Raw genomic sequence first — 19371 nt, forward strand, 5'->3', positions numbered from 1 at the left:
TTTAAGGAAAACAATTTTAGATAAAACATGATTAAATGTCAAGATAAAAAAACTCAAAACAATATTTTAATTATGATGAATATAAAATAGTGATGCTTATGACCTAAAGAAAATAAGTTATGAATAAAAGAAATTTATTGATTAAATATAGATTATGTTTACTATAGTATTGATAGTAAAATTTGGATATGTATGTTGTTCTTGTAGGGCGTCTGTTGCCTAGTGGTTATGGTCATTGACTTAAAAACCACATGCCCATCACTGCTGTGAGTTACATGTAGAATCATGATAGGGACTTTAGATTCTTTCATGTGAGGAAGCTTTTAACTTAAGCTAGCTTATTGAACATCAGTGGTTCTGGTCAGGTGCCTGAAAAGTGCACTGAAGTGCAACCGAGGTCTTTCTCGACCAGTAAAGGTGTAAAGTTGCTATATGACCTTTACTGTGTTGGTGCAACGTAAAACCCAACAAAAATAGAAATATTGTTCTTAATAGTTCCTAACAGTAATATCATATTTCTTAACAGAATGTGTCAGCTTATAAGTAGCATTTCCTTTTACTGCTTATATTTCTTGCTTCATTATAGCATAGAGAAAATGAAATATGATTCTTCACATTTTATGATACATATACAATCTAGTGTAAAATTTCCATTGTGTGAGTGTTGACATTAGGAGATACTTCTTGATAAGAATTTTTATTCTTGACATTTACTGAAGGCTGAAGTTTGTCTTGTTCCTGAGCCTGAAACAAGTCACCCAGAGAAGTGATTTTAATAGGATTTTTAATTAAAACTTGCTCTGTATCCGGATCCATTGCATAACACATGCATCCCCCTGTTCTCCTTCAACGCGAGTTAAAAGATCTCCCTTTCTGTCTACCAGTACCTTACAAGTCTCATGCATGTCTTACTAACTTATAACTACAGATCGATGGCTATAAAAACAATAACTGTCTAAATTATAAATAACGTACATCTATATTGTTTTGTCGTATAGTGATTACTTTGGATATTTCTAATAGGAAGTAAGATATCAAACAATGTTGTTGTTGTCAGAAGTAATTTATCACTGATTTGAAATAAATGGGTCACAAGGTCATATAAAATATTGGCGTAAATATAAGATAAAGTCATGAATATTTATTGTAGATTATTATCTTATAGCTAGACTGTTATGTCTGCTTCTATATTTAAAGCCACTAGAAATAAATCGAATGACATAATATTGAATATAAACTTCCTGTTTGAAATGTTGAGTTACGTAAGTTCTCAGGTTATATTTGTCATCCTTAAGACTTCAAATGTATAATGTATGTTGAGTGTTCTTTGTACCCATGTCTTTACCCGATAATGGGAAGTGATTTATAGAGCCAGGCCAGCCTGCAGTTTGACTATGTTGTTTACTGTTATTAAGACACCGTTTTGTATTTTCATACTGAAATCAAATATTATAAACTTTTAATGAATTGTTTCAAATTCAAATCTGGCCAAACTCATTATATAAATTCAGCAGGATTAAAGGTGAAATTGTTTTCTAAAGTCAAAATGTATAGAAATTCATATTGTACAATGTTCAGAAGTCAAGTTGACATATTTTATAATTAATCAATTTCCTTTTTCTGTCAGTAAGTTGAATCAATTTAATCAATGAATAAATGTTTGAAAACTTGCCATGATTGATGAATTTGTACAGTTAAACAAACAGTAGAAGGTGAGATATTAGTGAGTATCAGCAGGATGATGCACTTCCAATAGCAACACTAAAAAGTCAAAGTCTTTTAATTTAAGATCATATTTACTTCAAATTTACTTTTATACTTTAACTTGTAATGAACCAATGGATGGAACACCAACAAACCCTGTGTTTTAATATCTTAGATGGATAATGGAGGTAAAAAATACCTTTAATAGGATAAAAATATGAGTTAATATAGCATTTATACTTGTTAATCACATTAGGTCCTTTCTTTCTCTGTTTGTTTGTTTGTTACCAACTAAAGTAATGTATATTCAGATTATTTTCATACCATTTTCTGCTAGCTTTCATTCAGGTTTCATGTGTACCTGATCCTTCCAGTATAAAAATGTTGCCATAAAAACATACATTACAAACTTATAATCAGACAGGAGTGAAAGAAGCAATTTCTTGCATATCAGACAGGATTGTCTACCATTTTCACCGGTGCTAGAAAAACCTGTCTCATACCCCCATGTAAGACAAGTTATGTGCTTTAAATGACATCATTGCCAAGCGTCTCTGAAGAATGAATTGAGCTCTTAGGATGACATCATTTTACTGTTATAAATGAAGTTGTATATAGTTACGCTACTATAAGAAAAAAGTGCGTAATGGGAATATCAGTTTTCGTAATTTCTGTCCTGAAAATAATTGATATAGAATTACAAGAAAAAGATTCAAACATCGGCTGTCAGTACAGACGGGAATATCTAGCTGTCGGTTAACTGTCTAGCGGAAACTCTACAGAGCCTTGTTACCACCGTAAACAGTTACCCTCGGTCTGTACCGACAGCCAGTGTATGATTCTTACAAACTTCTGTATGAAATATAGCTATCAAATGAAAATATATGTACATCAATACACATATTATAAAGACTAATTTTAAAACTTGTTAAACAACATTCCTTAATAACTTCAGAGTGAGAAGTTTGTAGGTGTAAATATTAGGACCAGTTTTACTAAACAATGATGAATTAATACAAGTCAGTTACAAATAACCTTGAAGTTCATAGATTTGAAATAGATCTAGCTTTGTTTAATCCTGAATAGATGACATACCCAATTCAAACATTTTTATTTACAAAAACATGAAGCGTAACAGGTATATTATATAAAGAGGAAGTTGTTTTGGAAATATTGTCACTTCAGACTTTAGATAATAAGGTAGTATGACAGTCTACCCAATCACTTTCATTGGGTTGATACATGTATGTTGTAATATAAAAAAGAAAACTTCCGCTGTGATAAGGGCAGATACATGAATATGGAAAAAAAGGTAAAGGTATTTTTACTTGTATTCCAAGAGTTTTAATTTGAATTTATGTTTAAAGCAGCCTTCAGCTTTTCTAAAAGGTTAAATATATGTTATTTTTAGATAAATTGATTACATACATTATGATTGTAACATCAAAGGAATTAAGGTGGAAAATGCGTTAAAATACGTTAAAAAAAATATTTGAATAAAGAAACCCTTAGATAGCTCTAATCTACCGGTCAGCCCTCTAAATAAATAAAGCGGACTAAAAATATCTGTCATATTTTTGCGGTTCAGATCGGAATATCCCTTTCCGAGATGACCCGCCCATGGGCGGGTGACTGAGGGACGGATATTCCGATCTGAACCGCAAACATATGTCAGATGTTTTTTCTTGCATATTCTTGCATATTCCATTATATTTTAAATTCTTTATCCGTATTTTCAATGAAAATTTATATCATTACAACCGTAACTATTTTCCCACAACAGCATGAATTACAACTTCATTCATAACAATAAAATGACATCATCCTAACCGTGCCATTGTACAGCACGCGACTCATCTGGAACCCCCCGTGCCAGATGAAATTTCAGGCATGGGGAAAACTCACGGAAACTCCAGTCTGGTGTGCATGAAAATTCGTTTCCCGATATTCTATTTTTAGAAGCGAAAGTCTCTTTGGATACGTTGAAGAACACTTAACAGTGGTATTCATATGATGCACTTTTCCAAAACAAAGTTGCTGAAATACTTAGTTTGAAATAACACAGAATTATTTTTCCATCAAAAAATAAAAGCTGAATTATGCTCTAACATTTTATTGCTCTGTGTTTACGGAGAAATGATTATTGTTTTGATTGGGTTTTACATCACACCGACACAGTATAGGTCATATGGCGACGTTCCAGCTTTACTGGTGGAGGAATACCTCAGGTGCCCTTCCGTGCATTATTTCAGGCAGGAACGGGCACTTGAGTAGAACCATCTACGTTCTGTAATCTAGCTGGATAGCTTCCTTACATGAAAGAATCCAAAGTCCCTGTTGGGATTCGAACCCACAGCGGTGAGGGGCAAGTTGTTTGAAGTCAACAACCTTAACCACTCGGCCATGGACGCCCCGAGAAATGATTAAATGGTTGATTAAATGTGGTAGGGATCATAGACCAAAGTCACACATTAATACAGGGTATGTTCACATCAAGAACTCTAAGGCATTGTTTGTACATAAAGAACTGACAGTGTTTGAATTTTAGCCTTGGATATGTTTTTCCATGCCAGGATTAAGGCTTGTGGTATTTCATTGTTGCCTTATCAGGGGATATTGTATAATTATGTGCCCAATTAACATGAATTTAGCATTGACATCACATCAATTCACAGTCATTGTAAGGAACCGCCCTCAAGCAGATGAATGCATACAGTTTGGGCAGATATTTGGTTGTTATGTGTACCATGGGTATTAACAGTGGCAATTTGAAAACAGTTGAGTTATAATTGGTTTTATATGACACATTATCATTTTACATAATTATGTAAGGCATTTCACGTGTTGATTTCTTTTCATTACAATAATAAAATTGCACTTTCTAATATTACACACATGTTTTATTGACGTAATTTGATATGCATTTGAAATAATAAAAAAAGAATGTAAAAAATGAAATAATGTGTTATATTATATTAAGATATATGTATATAATATGCATTTTAATCCATCAAATCTTGCCCAATAATTAAAGATGGTGGGGTTTTGTCCACTGTGTAAAATTGAAGGTGTGGGGTTTTGTCCACTGTGTAAAATTGAAGGTGTGGGGTTTTGTCCACTCTGTAAAATTGAAGGTGTGGGGTTTTATCCACTATGAAATTTTAAGGTGTGGGGGTTTTACTGCTGGGGTTTTGTCTGTCTTCTTAAAAAAAATACATGTATAAATCGAAAGTTTCTTTTTTGTACAAATAGAAGTAAATGCTTAAAAAAGACCCTTTGGGAAATTAAAATTTCTTGTAATTTTTCTATTCCACTGAAGAAGAAACAATCAGAAATAAAGATCTATTACATCTTTTGCTTCAAGGGAATGCTGTTACGATCATTTTCTGTTACTTATACTTTGTAACGATGATTGTTTTAATGAAAGACATTTTTATTGTTTTTCATAAAAATTAACATGAATCTGGAAGCCTGCTGCTTTATATAAACCATGGTCTTTATAACAGTTACTACTAGATTAAAGTATTGTAACAAACTTTAGCTTTTATTTAAGAAAAAGAGTATGTAAGTGGATTATGTAATTTTATACTAGGTTTATCCTAATTGTTAATGCAGGATACAATAGTTGATAATAGAAGATATTCTTTCCTGTTCAGTAGATTAATTAAGGAAAATATTATAAAACAGCTGCAGTCACTTCCTGATCTTGTGTTTTGGTTCTGACTGGAATTTTTGTTCTCTAATTTCTAACAACAGTTGTTTAGTTTGTTTTGTAGGTCTGCCAAAATCATTACATCTCTTTACTGCTATTTATATTTTTTCCTCTGTATAAAAAATCATATATTTTATAGTAAATCATAGGTGAATTAACTATATAACTATATAATATATTCCAAAACAGTCAGTCTTTGAAAAAATTCCCAGGGCTATAAATCTGATTGATAATGATGTAATATTAGGAAAGTATTAAAGTAGAATTTGTTATATGAAACTAAAATCTGATTGAATTGAATGAGAAAACTAAAAAAAATTATCTTTCAATTTATACCAGGAAGTTAAAAATAAAAAGATTAAAATATTTCATAGATAAACTCATGTAGGAGAAATTTGTATAAATTTGTACAAATATTTTAATCAAAGAGGAAGTTTTGGTCATGTTTTTTTTCCTGGTTGTTATGGCTGTGAGAATTTTGCAAAAATTTAGTCTTATTGGTATTATATAGGTGTAGAATAGAATATAATATATAAAAATGTAAAAGTCACTTATTAGGTTACTATATGACACACTTTTGTACAAAAGAAGTCAATATTTCTCAATTACAAATATATAAGGTTTTATATGTCTTAAAAATTCCCTAAAATATTAAATTAACCAACTGTTTTATTTGTGAATGTTTAATATATGATAGTGTTGACAAATTTATTGATTTAAAGAGCTGGGAGTTGTATAAACATGCGGAAGATTTTTAAATTCCCCAGTTATATAAAATCTTCCCATACATTAATGAAAAGAATCTTAAGCAATAAAATTTGACACCAGTTAAACAAGAAGTACATGTTAGTATCTGATTTAGAGGTTAAATAAACATGTTGTATTATACAGCTATACATACAAGTATATGAGTCATAAATATCTTTCTTATCTCTGTAATAGGACAAAAATCTGTAAAAATGTTTTAACTCCACTTTTCAAAGAAAAATTTTGCTCAATTGAAATTATGAATTTTTCTAATGGCCTTAGAATGATTTTTTTTTTCACATGAAGAAGTGAGAACTTGGTCTTTATTGATAGCAGCACTATATTACAAGATGCTCAAATAAATTTGTAAAACCCTTTTCGAGGTTGCTGTAAGTTTAAAATATAAAAAAGATGAAATATTTAACTAGCTCAAATCAATAGTAATAAAGCTAAAAATAGATATACTTCATTTTAAACTGATAATAGATAAAGGGATCCAGAGCAAACATTGTTTATATCTTTTTACATGATTTTTAGTAAAAATATGGGAAAATATATACTTTTAAGGGGGGAAATTGTGCTGAATTTCGGCACCAAAATTTGTGATTGAGATCCCTGTATTTCTTCCAGAAAAGCTGTGAAGTCACAGTTTGAACCTTACTGTGTCTGTGTGACATACAAGATACCAAAAAAAACTTTTGTCTGTCTTAATTCTATAAGGCGTAAGCCAGAGAATTTTGGCTTTAATATGACATTCCTGCAGACATATTGAAATATAATATTGACCGTTAAATTACCTTGTTCTTGAGGGGCAGCTTAATTCAGAAACTTCACTGTTACTTTATTAATTATTGTTAATCTGTTGCAATGTAGCATTTGTATTTATTTTTTTTAAGCAGGTCTGGTTTAAACTATGATTTTCTTCATGTTTTGAAAAAAATCATTGAATGATGCTGAAATAACTTTTGCAATGTCGTATATTCATGTATAAAGTTTTGTGATTATAAATTGACTGACTTACTTTATATTTTAGGATGTGAATTGGTACAAAGCAAAAAATAATAATGGGGAAGAAGGAATGATTCCAGCTACATATGTTCAGAAACGGACAGAGGTTTCCCTTCATGCTATGCCGTAAGTTATACACTCCTTCATATATTATGATGATAACCAATTTTGTATAGACTTTTATTGTGCCCCAACGTTAGTGGTGGGCATTTAGATTTACCCTTGTCCGTCCGTCCGTCCTTCCGTCCGTCCTTCCGTCCGTCCGTCCGTTCACTTTTGTGTCGCACGTAACTCAAAAAGTATTTGACCTAGAGTCATGAAACTTTACAGGAATGTTGATCAGCATGTGAAGTTGTGCACCTGGGTATTTTCATCTGGATATTTTTAGTATTTTCAGAGTTATTGCCCTTGACTTAGTTAAATTTTGCAATTTTCAACTTGTGTCGCATGTAACTCAAAAAGTATTTGACCTAGAGTCATGAAACTTTACAGAAATGTTGATCAGCATGTGTAGTTGTGCACCTGGGTATTTTCGTCTGGATATTTTTAGTATTTTCAGAGTTATTGCCCTTGACGTAGTAAAATTTTCAAATTTTCAACTTGTGTTGCACGTAACTCAGAAATTATTTGACCTAGAGTCATGAAACTTTACAGGAAAGTTGATCAGCATGTGTAGTTGTGCACCTGGGTATTTTCATCTGGATATTTTTAGTATTTTCAGAGTTATTGCCCTTGACTTAGTTAAATTTTGCAATTTTCAACTTGTGTCGCATGTAACTCAAAAAGTATTTGACCTAGAGTCATGAAACTTTACAGGAATGTTGATCAGCATGTGTAGTTGTGCACCTGGGTATTTTCATCTTGATATTTTTAGTATTTTCAGAGTTGTTGCCCTTGACTTAGTAAAATTTCGCAATTTTCAACTTGTGTCGAACGTAACTCAGAAAGTATTTGACCTAGAGTCATGAAACTTTACAGGAATGTTGATCAGCATGTGTAGTTGTGCACCTGGGTATTTTCATCTGGATATTTTTAGTATTTTCAGAGTTATTGCCCTTGATTTAGTAAAATTTTGCAATTTTCAACTTGTGTCGCATGTAACTCAAAAAGTATTTGACCTAGAGTCATGAAACTTTACAGGAATGTTGATCAGCATGTGTAGTTGTGCACCTGGGTATTTTTGTCTGGATATTTTTAGTATTTTCAGAGTTATTGCCCTTGAGTTAGTAAAATTTGGCAATTTTCAACATGTGTCGCACGTAACTCAAAAAGTATTTGACCTAGAGTCATGAAACTTTACAGGAATATTGATCAGCATGTGCAGTTGTGCACCAGGTATTTTCGTCTGGATTTATTAAGTATTTTTAGAGTTATTGCCCTTCACTTAGAAAATTTTTGCAATTTTCAACTTAAGTCGCTAGTTTCTCAAAAAGGATTTGACATAGTTATTAAATCTTATGGGCAGGTTGCTCAGCATATTTTAGATTTGCACCTGGGGTTTCGCTTGTGGATTTATCCAGTATTTGTAGAGTTATTTCCCTTGACTTAGTAAAAAGATCGACAGAACAGTGGCGCGGTGGGGGCACCCGTGTCCTATGGACACATTTCTAGTTAAAGCACTTTTACCAACAAAACTTTATCAAATAAAACAGATGAGAAAATTTTAATGATTTCAATACTACAATGGCTTTTTATAAGTAATAGTGATATAATGATATAAGGAAAATGTAAAATGAAGTAGAGTGCTTTTCCTTCATTTCTTAATATAATTTATACTTAAGATTTAACACTAATTTATGATAATTAGTTTATATTTTCATGTTTTAAATTGTTTAAAGAAAGGGAAAGGTGTGTTTGGTGAAGGTATGAAATGATGCATTAATTGTTATTTTGTACTGAGACAGATTAATGTATTCATTGTTAATTGTACCAGTGTTTTTCCAGTTAATGTTTAACAGTAAATGAGCCCTGTCGTGACAAAACCAACATAGTGCGTTTGCGACCAGCAAGGATCAAGACCAGCCTGTGCATCCGCGAAGTCTGATCAGAATCCATACTGTTCCCTATCAGTTTCTCTACTTGTAATAGGGTTGGTAAGCGAACAGCATGGATCCTGATCAGACTGCGCGGATGCGCAGGCTGGTCTGGATCCTTGCTGGTCGCAAACGCACTATGTTGGTTTTGTCATGACGCGGCTCATTAATATTCAAAGAGATTCTGGTATGATGCTGGTTCCATTAACTTTAACAGCATCCAACCTAGTTTATTATTTCCCCACATAATTTGGAGGAGCTATACTGGAGTCACTTTGGTCAGTCAGTTGGTGTTTCCATATCCATTGTGTGCTCTAAAAATCCAATTCATTTAAAGATTTTTTTCAAACTCGGCTCAGATGTTCACCTCACAAGGCAATGTGCAGAACCCATGCCTCTTATGTGCAGGCCTTTGGTAATGGCCACCCATGAGGGTCAAATATCTCACAGTTTTGTGTCTGCTCTATAAGTCTTTTATCGTAGAAGGATTTTCTTTAAACTTGGCTCAAAATTTAATGTTTACCTTAATTAACAATGTAATGTGCAAAACACATGCTGCCACTGTGATTACTCAAGTTAAAGGCCAAAATTTAAACAGTTTGTGTAAAGTAAGCAAACTTATAACACTAAACACTTATGATTTTTTTTCCAACATGAAGAGTTAGTCAACGGTGTTAACTTTCAGATGAGGTTTAATTTTTGATAATAGAATTTTTACTTTGACATATCTTTGCACAGGAGGGGATAAAACCTGATGCTATGTAACACGTTAATTTCTCTTTGTAGAGTTTTAAACTGTTGATCAGCATTAAATCAGAAATTTTAAACTGCCTCTATTTTAAGTTGCAAGTTTCGACTATAATTTAGTTGGCAAACACTTGTATATTATTAGCAGTAATTTATGATTTTTGAATTAGATTTTTTGGGTTCGAAGTAGATCTGGAGTGCTTACAAGTGTCAGAATGGCAAATGCAGCGTTTCCATTGTTGTTACAGGACTATATAAGCTACAGATATTTTTAATTATTCTAAGACTTATTTATTAATTGCGTCTCATGTTTCTAGCTGGCATCACGGGGCTATCTCGCGTCAGGAGGCAGAAGATTTGCTTCAGGCACGTGAAGATGGTGTTTTCCTTATACGAGATAGCGTACATTTTCTAGGAGATTACACATTGTCCGTCTGCTGTGATAAACGTGTTGATCATTATCGAATATTGACTCGGGGAAATCATCTTGAGGTTGATGGGGGAGAGTGTACTTTTGATAGTCTAATGTCATTGGTGGAGGTAATGGTCATGTGACTGAATGTTCACGTTATGCTCCTCAGTTTTATGAACGATCATTTTCTCATGTTATCATCAGTAGTGCAGTTTATTTATTTATATTTTGTTTATATTTGTGTTCCGAAAATTTTTGTTTTGTAATGTGCATTAGCAGTTTTATATGTGGAGTTGTTAGCATGAGATATTTTTAGAATTATAAGTAACTATTTCAACAGGTCTTGGAAACTGTTTTGATCAAACAACATTTTCTTTATAAGGATAGAGTTAACGGGGAATTAATAAGAGCGTGTGATATTTTGACAACTGATCATACAGTATGTCGCACATCGTCATGTTTGTTTATACATAACATTCTATAATGATCATCATTTCACTTGGTACTGTTTTATTTTGGGCACATTTTAGGATTCGTGTTGATAAAAAATGGATTATGAAGTAAGCTGCTTAAAAATATTTTGTAAAACATACAAGGAACTGCAATAATGGTTTCTGATGATCTTTCTATTTTGGTAAGTTGCAATGAATGTAATATGAAATTTTAAATACTAGTTACACAGCTTCTCAAATGAGTGTTCAAGAAATGATGTGAGTGTTCTAACAAAAAGCTGTATGTAACAAGGAGTTTTTGTAATTAAAAGATAAGATTTACTATATTTTAAATTAAAGATGTCTCTATATAAATTTAGTGCTTGATGTTGAATATGGAAGCAGTGGAATCGGCATGAGATATTGTCCTAAAACTTAGCCTATAATAAAGTACCGTATTGTTTGTTTCCCCTTATAAGACTAACTTGCAGAAACTGCCAGAACCCAATAATTTTTTTTTGTAGCAGAAACTGTAAATGAGAATAATTTCTTTGGTTTAAAGCTTTTTAACATACCATGCTAGAAATAAATTTTTTGAAGGCAAAACTACTAAAGATAATTATATCTAATAACAAAAAATACATTTTTTTTTTCTTTCATACCTGCACTAGCCTAACATGTAGCCAGGGTCCAGGAAGGGGAAACAAAGATATTTTTTAGGCTAGCCCTACAGATGATGTACCTCTTATTCTAGTTTACAGGTTCTTGTTGTTTTGTCATGCCTTGAAGTGACATGTCAGAGTTTGTCTTTGTGTTTACTACACAACAAGTTAAACTTCTGTATTTTCCCCCCATATTTTGATTATTAAAAGTCATGGAAGATAATTAACTTTTTATCTCAGATCATACTTTTCAATCACCACATGAAAAAAAATTCAGTGAGTTATGAGCCCTCTATGTTTAAGATTTTTAGCTCGACTATTCGCAGAATAATCGAGCTAATGCAGTCACCCATTTGTCGGCATCGGCGTCCCTGTGGTTAAGTTTTTGTATGTAAGCTGGTATCTCCATAACTACTGAAGGGAATGGATTGAAATTTCACACACTTGTTCTCTGTGATTATCTAAGATGATTGGCACAAGTCCCATAACTCTGATTTGCTTTTTTTCATAATTATGCCCCTTTTTCGACTTCGAAATTCTTGGTTAAGTTTTTGTATGTAAGCTGGTATCTCCATAACTACTGAAGGGAATGGATTGAAACTTCACACACTTGTTGTCTGTGATTATCTTATATGATTGGCACAAGTCCCATAACTCGGATTTACTTTTTCGCATAATAATGCCCCTTTTTCGATTCATAAATTCTTGGTTAAGTTTTTGTGTGTAAGCTTGTATCTCCATAACTACTGAAGGGAATGTATTGAAACTTGAAGGGTTTGTACCTTTTCGGACAATTTTATGTATTCATATAGGTAAGCATTATTATACTCAATGAAACACCCTTGTGACAAATTTTCGAATAGTCGAGCGTTACTGTCCATCGACAGTTCTTGTTCTTATTACCATTACATATCATGTAGTGTATTAGAGATCTCCTTTTATAGACTACAGACTCAGGCGGCCAGACTTAAAATACAGAAATAATGTCACAATATATGGTAAATTAAGTAAAGAACACTGGAAAGAATGTACAAGGTTAAATTACCATAGGCACAATATTAGGTCATAAGTAAAAATGCTGACCAAAATCAATACAGAAGTTTGGCTTTAACAAGTTTTGATAGTATATGTAGTTGCTTTAAATGTTGTTCCAAGAATGTATTTCTGGCTTAAACAGATGGCTGACAGCAAGACATAGCTTCCATTTGATCAACTCATTTTCAAATCTAATCTCTTAACAGTCACATGACCAGCAGGGATAATCTTAGAAATGCGGAATATGAAGAAAAAAAAAATTTACGAAAAGAATCCAGTTTTGACATTAAGGTGATAATAGTTAATATTACTTTTTCACTTTAACTTTAAAGTGGATACACTACACTAGGACAGATTGGTAGTTAATTGAAGCAGAGATACTAGGCTTTTACTTTGATAGTTACTGTTACTTCCTGAACCAGTAATTGGCAAAAAAAAATCCCACAAAAATAGGAAGTAAACTTTGTTGATGAATATGACTAATGATAACATTACTTTTTCAGACTTAAAAAAGGAACAAAAGTGTGTAGAGTTTCTGTTCTTAGGCAGAAATACATTTTAGATTTTTTTTATTTCATTTCTTTTCCCTTTATTTTGATTTCTGTATCTTAGAGGCATGCTCCTTATTTTAGATGGTTTCATGGAAAAATAGATAGAGGAAAAGCTGATGATTTGTTACAGCCGCGTCAGGATGGACTTTTTCTTGTACGGGAAAGTGTAAATTTTCCTGGGGACTATACTCTAAGTGTATGCTGTACAAACAAAGTGGAACACTACAGAATTATTTATAAACATAACAAATTAACAATTGATGAGGACAGTTTCTTCGATAATTTACCACAGCTAGTCGAGGTATAATTTACACAAGCAACAAATGTTTTGTTGAGGCTTTATTGTATAACCCATGACTGTCCATTATGTGAAATAACAAAACTACAAAACTTCTGCTGAGACAAACATTTCATATTTGTATCACAATTGTGAAGGTATTTTTTATAATTATTGCCTTCATATTTAAAATTTAAAGAAGAAACTATGAGACAAGAGTTCACTAAATCATGTTAGCTAAATTAAGGGTATAAACAAAAAGGATGATATGTTTAAAAAGAAGAGGTTTTGTAGGGTTTGTTTCACTATTAACACTGGAGATGGCATGTCTATAGTTAGTAGTCACCATGGAAACAGTCTTGTCAGATTAATATTTTTTTCTCCATTCATTGTAATATGTGTGTTGTTGTTTCTAGATATTTTGTAGCTTTGCAAGCTGTTCTCTCTACCTATTACTGTTGTTCACATGTTGAACTTGCTCGCCAAAGATATTAATCTGACATAACTGTTTTTTCTTTATGATAGAACGACTTAAAAAGGTACGGAAAAAATGGCCATCGTAAATCAGTTCTTTTATTGTTAACTTACACCTGACATGTTTTAGATGGTTCCATGGCAAAATAGACAGACTGAAAGCTGAAAAACTTCTTTTAGACATCGAGACGAATGGTTTGTTTTTGGTGCGGGAAAGTGTACACTATCCCGGAGATTACACGCTCAGCGTCTGTCATAAAAACAAAGTGGAACACTATCGTATCATCTACAGCAAAAATAAACTAACGATTGATGAGGAAGGATATTTTGATAATTTACCAAGGCTTGTAGAGGTAACACACCCTCGTAGCCATAACAACCCAAAACATTCCCTCCATATATAAATGTAGAAATTTGTATAATTATAATCTAAATATGAATAAGTCTTGATTTGTTTCCAGTATAAACTTTGTCTACTTTCTAAACATAATATAATAAAAAAATCAGTCTTTCCATTTTCATTTTACCATGATGTCTTTCCTGAAATTTTAAGTTTAAACTGGATTGATTCCTTTAAGGGTAAAATATGTATACAATAATGAGCTTTAACAGAAAACAGAACTTAAAGTACATGTGTACATGTATTTATGGACAAACATTGCAAAACCTGGAATACATCATATTGTATTTTCAGTAGTTACAAGTATTATAGTTACCGGTATAACTTAGGTCTTCTTGATTTAAGATAGAAACTCATTTGCTAGGTCTCACCTGATAATTTAATGAATGGATTTGAACATATTTTATCTTGATCATTGAAATTATTCCACTGCATCTGTTAGACTGTTCTTTTAATAAACAAAGGGCATAATCCTACTGTAAAGCATTATTATGAACCCTGGTAAGAATCACTTGCCACTAAACCTGCACAAGACTTTTGGGGACGAGGAAGCTTGCCAGCATGTGATATGATAGATAAAGCTAATGAATGTTGGTGGTTCTACTCAGATGCCAGCTCATGCCTGAAATAATGCCGTACAGGGCATGAAATAATACACAGTGAGGCATGTTAAATCTTCCTCCACCAGATGCCATATGACATTTAAAAGTATCGAGATGACTAAAAACCCAACAGAGAAAAAAATTTAGGAAAATTGTTTTAACTTTTGCAATTATACTGGAAATATGTCAAGATATTTGTTTTACAAGTATAATTATATTTACCATATATATACATAATAAAGTCCTTTCTTTGGTGACCTATGCAAACAGCTCTTTCTTCACTGTATTGAAATATTAAGTTGCAATAAAATTGCATGTAAATTGTGGGTTTGGGAAGAAGAAATAATGCATTTTAGATTGTTTTCTTTGTAAAGATTAGTTTTGGGAACTGAAAGGGTGTTGCTCTAATATAAAAGGATTTTTATAGATTACTGTTGTTTTCTTGTCAGTATTGGATAGAAATGTTGATAAAATGCTTAAGCTTTTAACTTTACACGCTTTTGACAGTTACTGCAGACATACTGTTATTTACACAAGAACTTTGCTGACTCTGCCTCCATGTCCTTATGCTTCATTCCCCCCGACCCCCACTTTCGTGAAACATGAAAACTTGTAGCATATTTTTTGAGGACAAGGATCATGTAAATGTTGACAGTGTCTTTGTCTAACAGTGCTAGCCAACAAAAGTAGACAAATCTTAATAACCTGATATTGTCAAACGATATAACTTGTGATACTTTTAATTCTATTATGTTAACTAAACGGAAATATGAAACCAGTGTCTGTGCATATATGATATAATTAACCAGTATATTAGCTTCCGTATAAAAATAAAGTGATGTATATCATATGATAACAAAAAACATAATTTGGTCAACCCATGTGACATTTTCGGTATTTCCAACACATTGAAAACTGTTTAATATCAGACAGCTTTGTTGTATTCAAGATGAAGAACTGATTTAAAAAACTTTGTCAAACATGCATCTTTAACATAAATGATATGCTTCCCTTAAAACCTTTTTCCTTTTACTTATCAAAAATATAGATGTGATTTAGAAAAATTACTTGATTAAAGTACATGGTATTTTGAATATTTTAAAAATTTGAAGAATATTTTAAATTTCAAGCTTAAGCTGCTTTGAAAGGTGGAAAATAAAAGTTAATTTCTGTTCAGATTGGTTCAATATCTGAGACAGAATTATGTGATGATTGGCAGCAACAGGTTCGCTCCATGTGACCAGTGCAGACCAGGATCAGCCAGCACATCTGGTCATGGTCTGCACTGTTTGCTATTCAGTAAATATTTTGAAATTTTCCTTAAAGGGGAGGAATGGTTTCGTCCATATTGAAAGGAGAATTTATTCAGGGAAAGTTAAAAAAGATGCAAATAAATGTAAGCAATACCAGGAAGTTGTATGGGTTTGTCACCTTCAAATATCTATAATCAAAACTAAATAACTGATACATAAATTTTAATGGTACATGATGTATTAGGGAATATTGGTCTTGTATATTTTGTCCATGGAACATCTATGAACATTTCACAAGTTTTTTTGGTTTTTTTAAGCTTTAACTTTATTGGCTGAATAAAACATAACCTTGGTGAATGTGATCTTGAATTATTAATCACTTTCTGCTGGTTTACCATCTTTTCTTATTTATAATACATTATTTTAAAACCACGCTTTCATTACACTAAACAAATATTTAAAAGAATTATACACTGTTTTAACTCCTTTCTCCTCATTTTTTTTTCAATAATGCAAAACTTGGCTTATTTCTGGCAGAACTCCTGTTGACATGGCAACAGAATCATAAGATATTTTTAATGTGATCAGTAAATTTTAATTTCTATAAAAAAGGACATAATGTGGCTGAGAGGTGTTTTTCCTCACCCAGTCTCTTTAAAGAATCTTTTTTGAAGATACATCTTTGCTGGAGGGTGATGTATATAATTATACGGTTCTATAGTCATTATTAGTGTCTTGTTTTCACTGATTATGGAAAACTCCTGAGAATTTCTGACTAAATTCACTCTGGGAAGCTTGCTGTAGATATCTTAAGCTTCAGCATATAACTAGAATGGGGAGATGGACATATAATAAACTAATTCACTTTACTAACTTTCCTATTATTCTAGCTAATTAGATATTTCTTGGCACAGAAGAGATGATCAGTTAAAGGACATTTGGTATATTTCATGTTATATAACATTTGAAGACTCCTTTATTTGATATAATACTTCTTTATATAATCAAACTTTTGAATAATATATACAACAGTTTTCATGCGGACTGATTAAAGAAAGTTTTGTATGTTTTATTTTATTAATATACCATGATTTCTGTTTAGGGCATGCTATATACGAGTAGGTATTAAGTGGAATATATATTACACACATCGATTGATTTAATTAAGAGATTATTTTGAAGTAATTTCTTTTATTTTTCTGATGCTAATTAGTCTGTTTTCATTTCTGGAAAATGAAATTTCTTAGAATGATATTTTCCTGTATAAAAGATGTGTAATTGTTACACTGTGTTTGCATCAGATCTGCCTGTTCATTTGTCCATCCATTTCTTTACTTGTCTTTCGAACCATATTGCATTTTGAAATTCCCATTCAGTTCTCATTTTAATGTGACAAGAAATATCGAACATAGTTTTCTCTCTGTTTTGATGTATTTATTTATGCACTTTTATTTAAAGCATTTGATATTTTGTCAATTGTCAAGTTTATTAGCAAGCCATATAAAGGCATGTGACATGTAGAAAGGCATTTTGCAACTGTAATTAATGATTTCACTGTTTTTCTCTTTCAGTAAACATTAAATACTACATTGTACTGAGAATATATTAAGTAATTAAAAGTCATTCACACTGATATGAAGGTTTTATATACAAACAAATACATCTGTTAAAACTCCTGTTTTTATTGCCAAGTCTTAGTGTAGTAAAATATGTATACAGTCATTGTAAAGGAAATGCTTGTTAATAAAACATTATAATTGTATGATAACAACCATAATGTAACATGCTCTAATAGACTTGTTTCCAGGCTCATAATTATAACATGTTGTATTATAACTGACTAAATGTCAAAGAAAGTTCAATAGCAATTATTACACAAAATTTATTTTGTTTTATAACACATGATACTTATATATAATATATGCTGAATTGGACTTTGTTTTGTTCTACTAGTATCTTTATTTGTTCCTTAAACATCCATATTGAACATTTGATAACACATAATGGTTATAATAACACATATAGTAATAATGATAAACAATTTATTTCAAGAAGGTAGCATGTTAAAAAAATACATTTCTTATTGACAGCATGGCCTTCAGTTAAACAATAAGAAACACAAGTTTGTAGTATAAGAAATATAATCAGTAAGCAATTGAATCAACAGATACATGCATTTATCAGATTCGTTAATATTGCATATCAAGTAAATGTTTTATTTTCATATTTCTATAAAATATATTAAAAATTGAGGATTCTTTACTGTCACCAATTGTTACAGTGTCACAATATAGTATAATTATGTAGATCTTTATGTGTATTACATTGTTGTTGTTTTTTCAGCATTACACAAAAGATGCTGATGGCTTATGTACAAAATTAATAACACCACTGCCAAAACAAGGTGGAAACTTTTTCTCAGTCTCACCGGAAGAATTTGCGAAAGGAGGCTGGACTCTTAGCTTAGAAGATTTAAAAATTGGTGAACTTATAGGAAAAGGAGAATTCGGAGGTCAGACTTTATTTAATACTCTGTATTGATTAAGAATGTAAATACATGTACTCCAAATGGAAGAGATTATTTTCTACCTACACATTCTACCATATCTTTTGCGCTACTTAGTCGTAGAGCATCCATCGTTTTGAATCACTATATTAATCCTTTGTGCCACTTTTAAATTTCTTTAATACCATTCTGTATAATACCATTCTGTATGACCTATAAAGGGTCTAATTGGCATTATATTCATTTAAGCATCATAGCAGTTTCAAGTCTTTTGATTTTTATTTGAACTAAAATTAGACAGCTTGTATCACCATACATCGGATTCCATGCTAAGTGGTCTTATCCCATCTTGCATTACAGTGACTTAAATTAATTAAGTCTCGCTTTATGGACAATATCTGGATTAGTATTGATGAAACATTAGTAATGATATACAGTACAAGTTTAAAGTTATATGGGAAATATTGACATTTAAAGACGACAAACTATGACTGTGTTTCAGATGTAAATAAAGGTCTATATAAAGACAAACCTGTAGCAATAAAGAAACTCAAAGATGACAACAGGGCAGCTCAGTCTTTCTTACAAGAGGCTTCTTTGATGACGTAAGTACAACTTCTCTTGTACATTTACAGATGTCTTAACCCATTACTTCATATACACGCCTTTTAACGCCTTTTTCACCCCCCCCCCCTTTTTGTTGTCTCAAATGGTGAAAAAATGCATTATTTAGGCCCTTAACACTTGTTTTTGTTTGAGAAATGTTGTTTAAAAAAGTGACCACTTTTTCGGCGCGGCCCCACAACCAAAAGATACA

General features: G+C 31.8%; 1 protein-coding gene across 7 annotated transcripts in view; it reads left to right on the forward strand.

Annotated features, from left to right (window-relative positions):
* LOC132749443 (tyrosine-protein kinase CSK-like) overlaps nt 1–19371 on the forward strand; it is a 48067-nt gene that overhangs the window by 17118 nt on the left and 11578 nt on the right. For 3 of the 7 annotated variants that reach the window (XM_060739175.1, XM_060739174.1, XM_060739176.1), the window contains exons 4-7: nt 7197–7297; nt 13924–14146; nt 18392–18560; nt 19057–19159. In XM_060739175.1, coding sequence (XP_060595158.1) covers nt 7197–7297; nt 13924–14146; nt 18392–18560; nt 19057–19159 — 596 coding nt within the window. Of the gene's footprint in view, nt 1–2889; nt 3017–7196; nt 7298–10268; nt 10492–13123; nt 13344–13923; nt 14147–18391; nt 18561–19056; nt 19160–19371 lie in introns of those variants that run through there. The other 4 variants (XM_060739180.1, XM_060739179.1, XM_060739173.1 and 1 more) reach the window with 4 other exon arrangements.

The sequence above is a fragment of the Ruditapes philippinarum genome, unplaced genomic scaffold, assembly GCF_026571515.1.
Source record: "Ruditapes philippinarum isolate M1 unplaced genomic scaffold, ASM2657151v2 ctg3892_1_1_1_1, whole genome shotgun sequence".
NCBI classification, from domain to species: domain Eukaryota; kingdom Metazoa; phylum Mollusca; class Bivalvia; order Venerida; family Veneridae; genus Ruditapes; species Ruditapes philippinarum.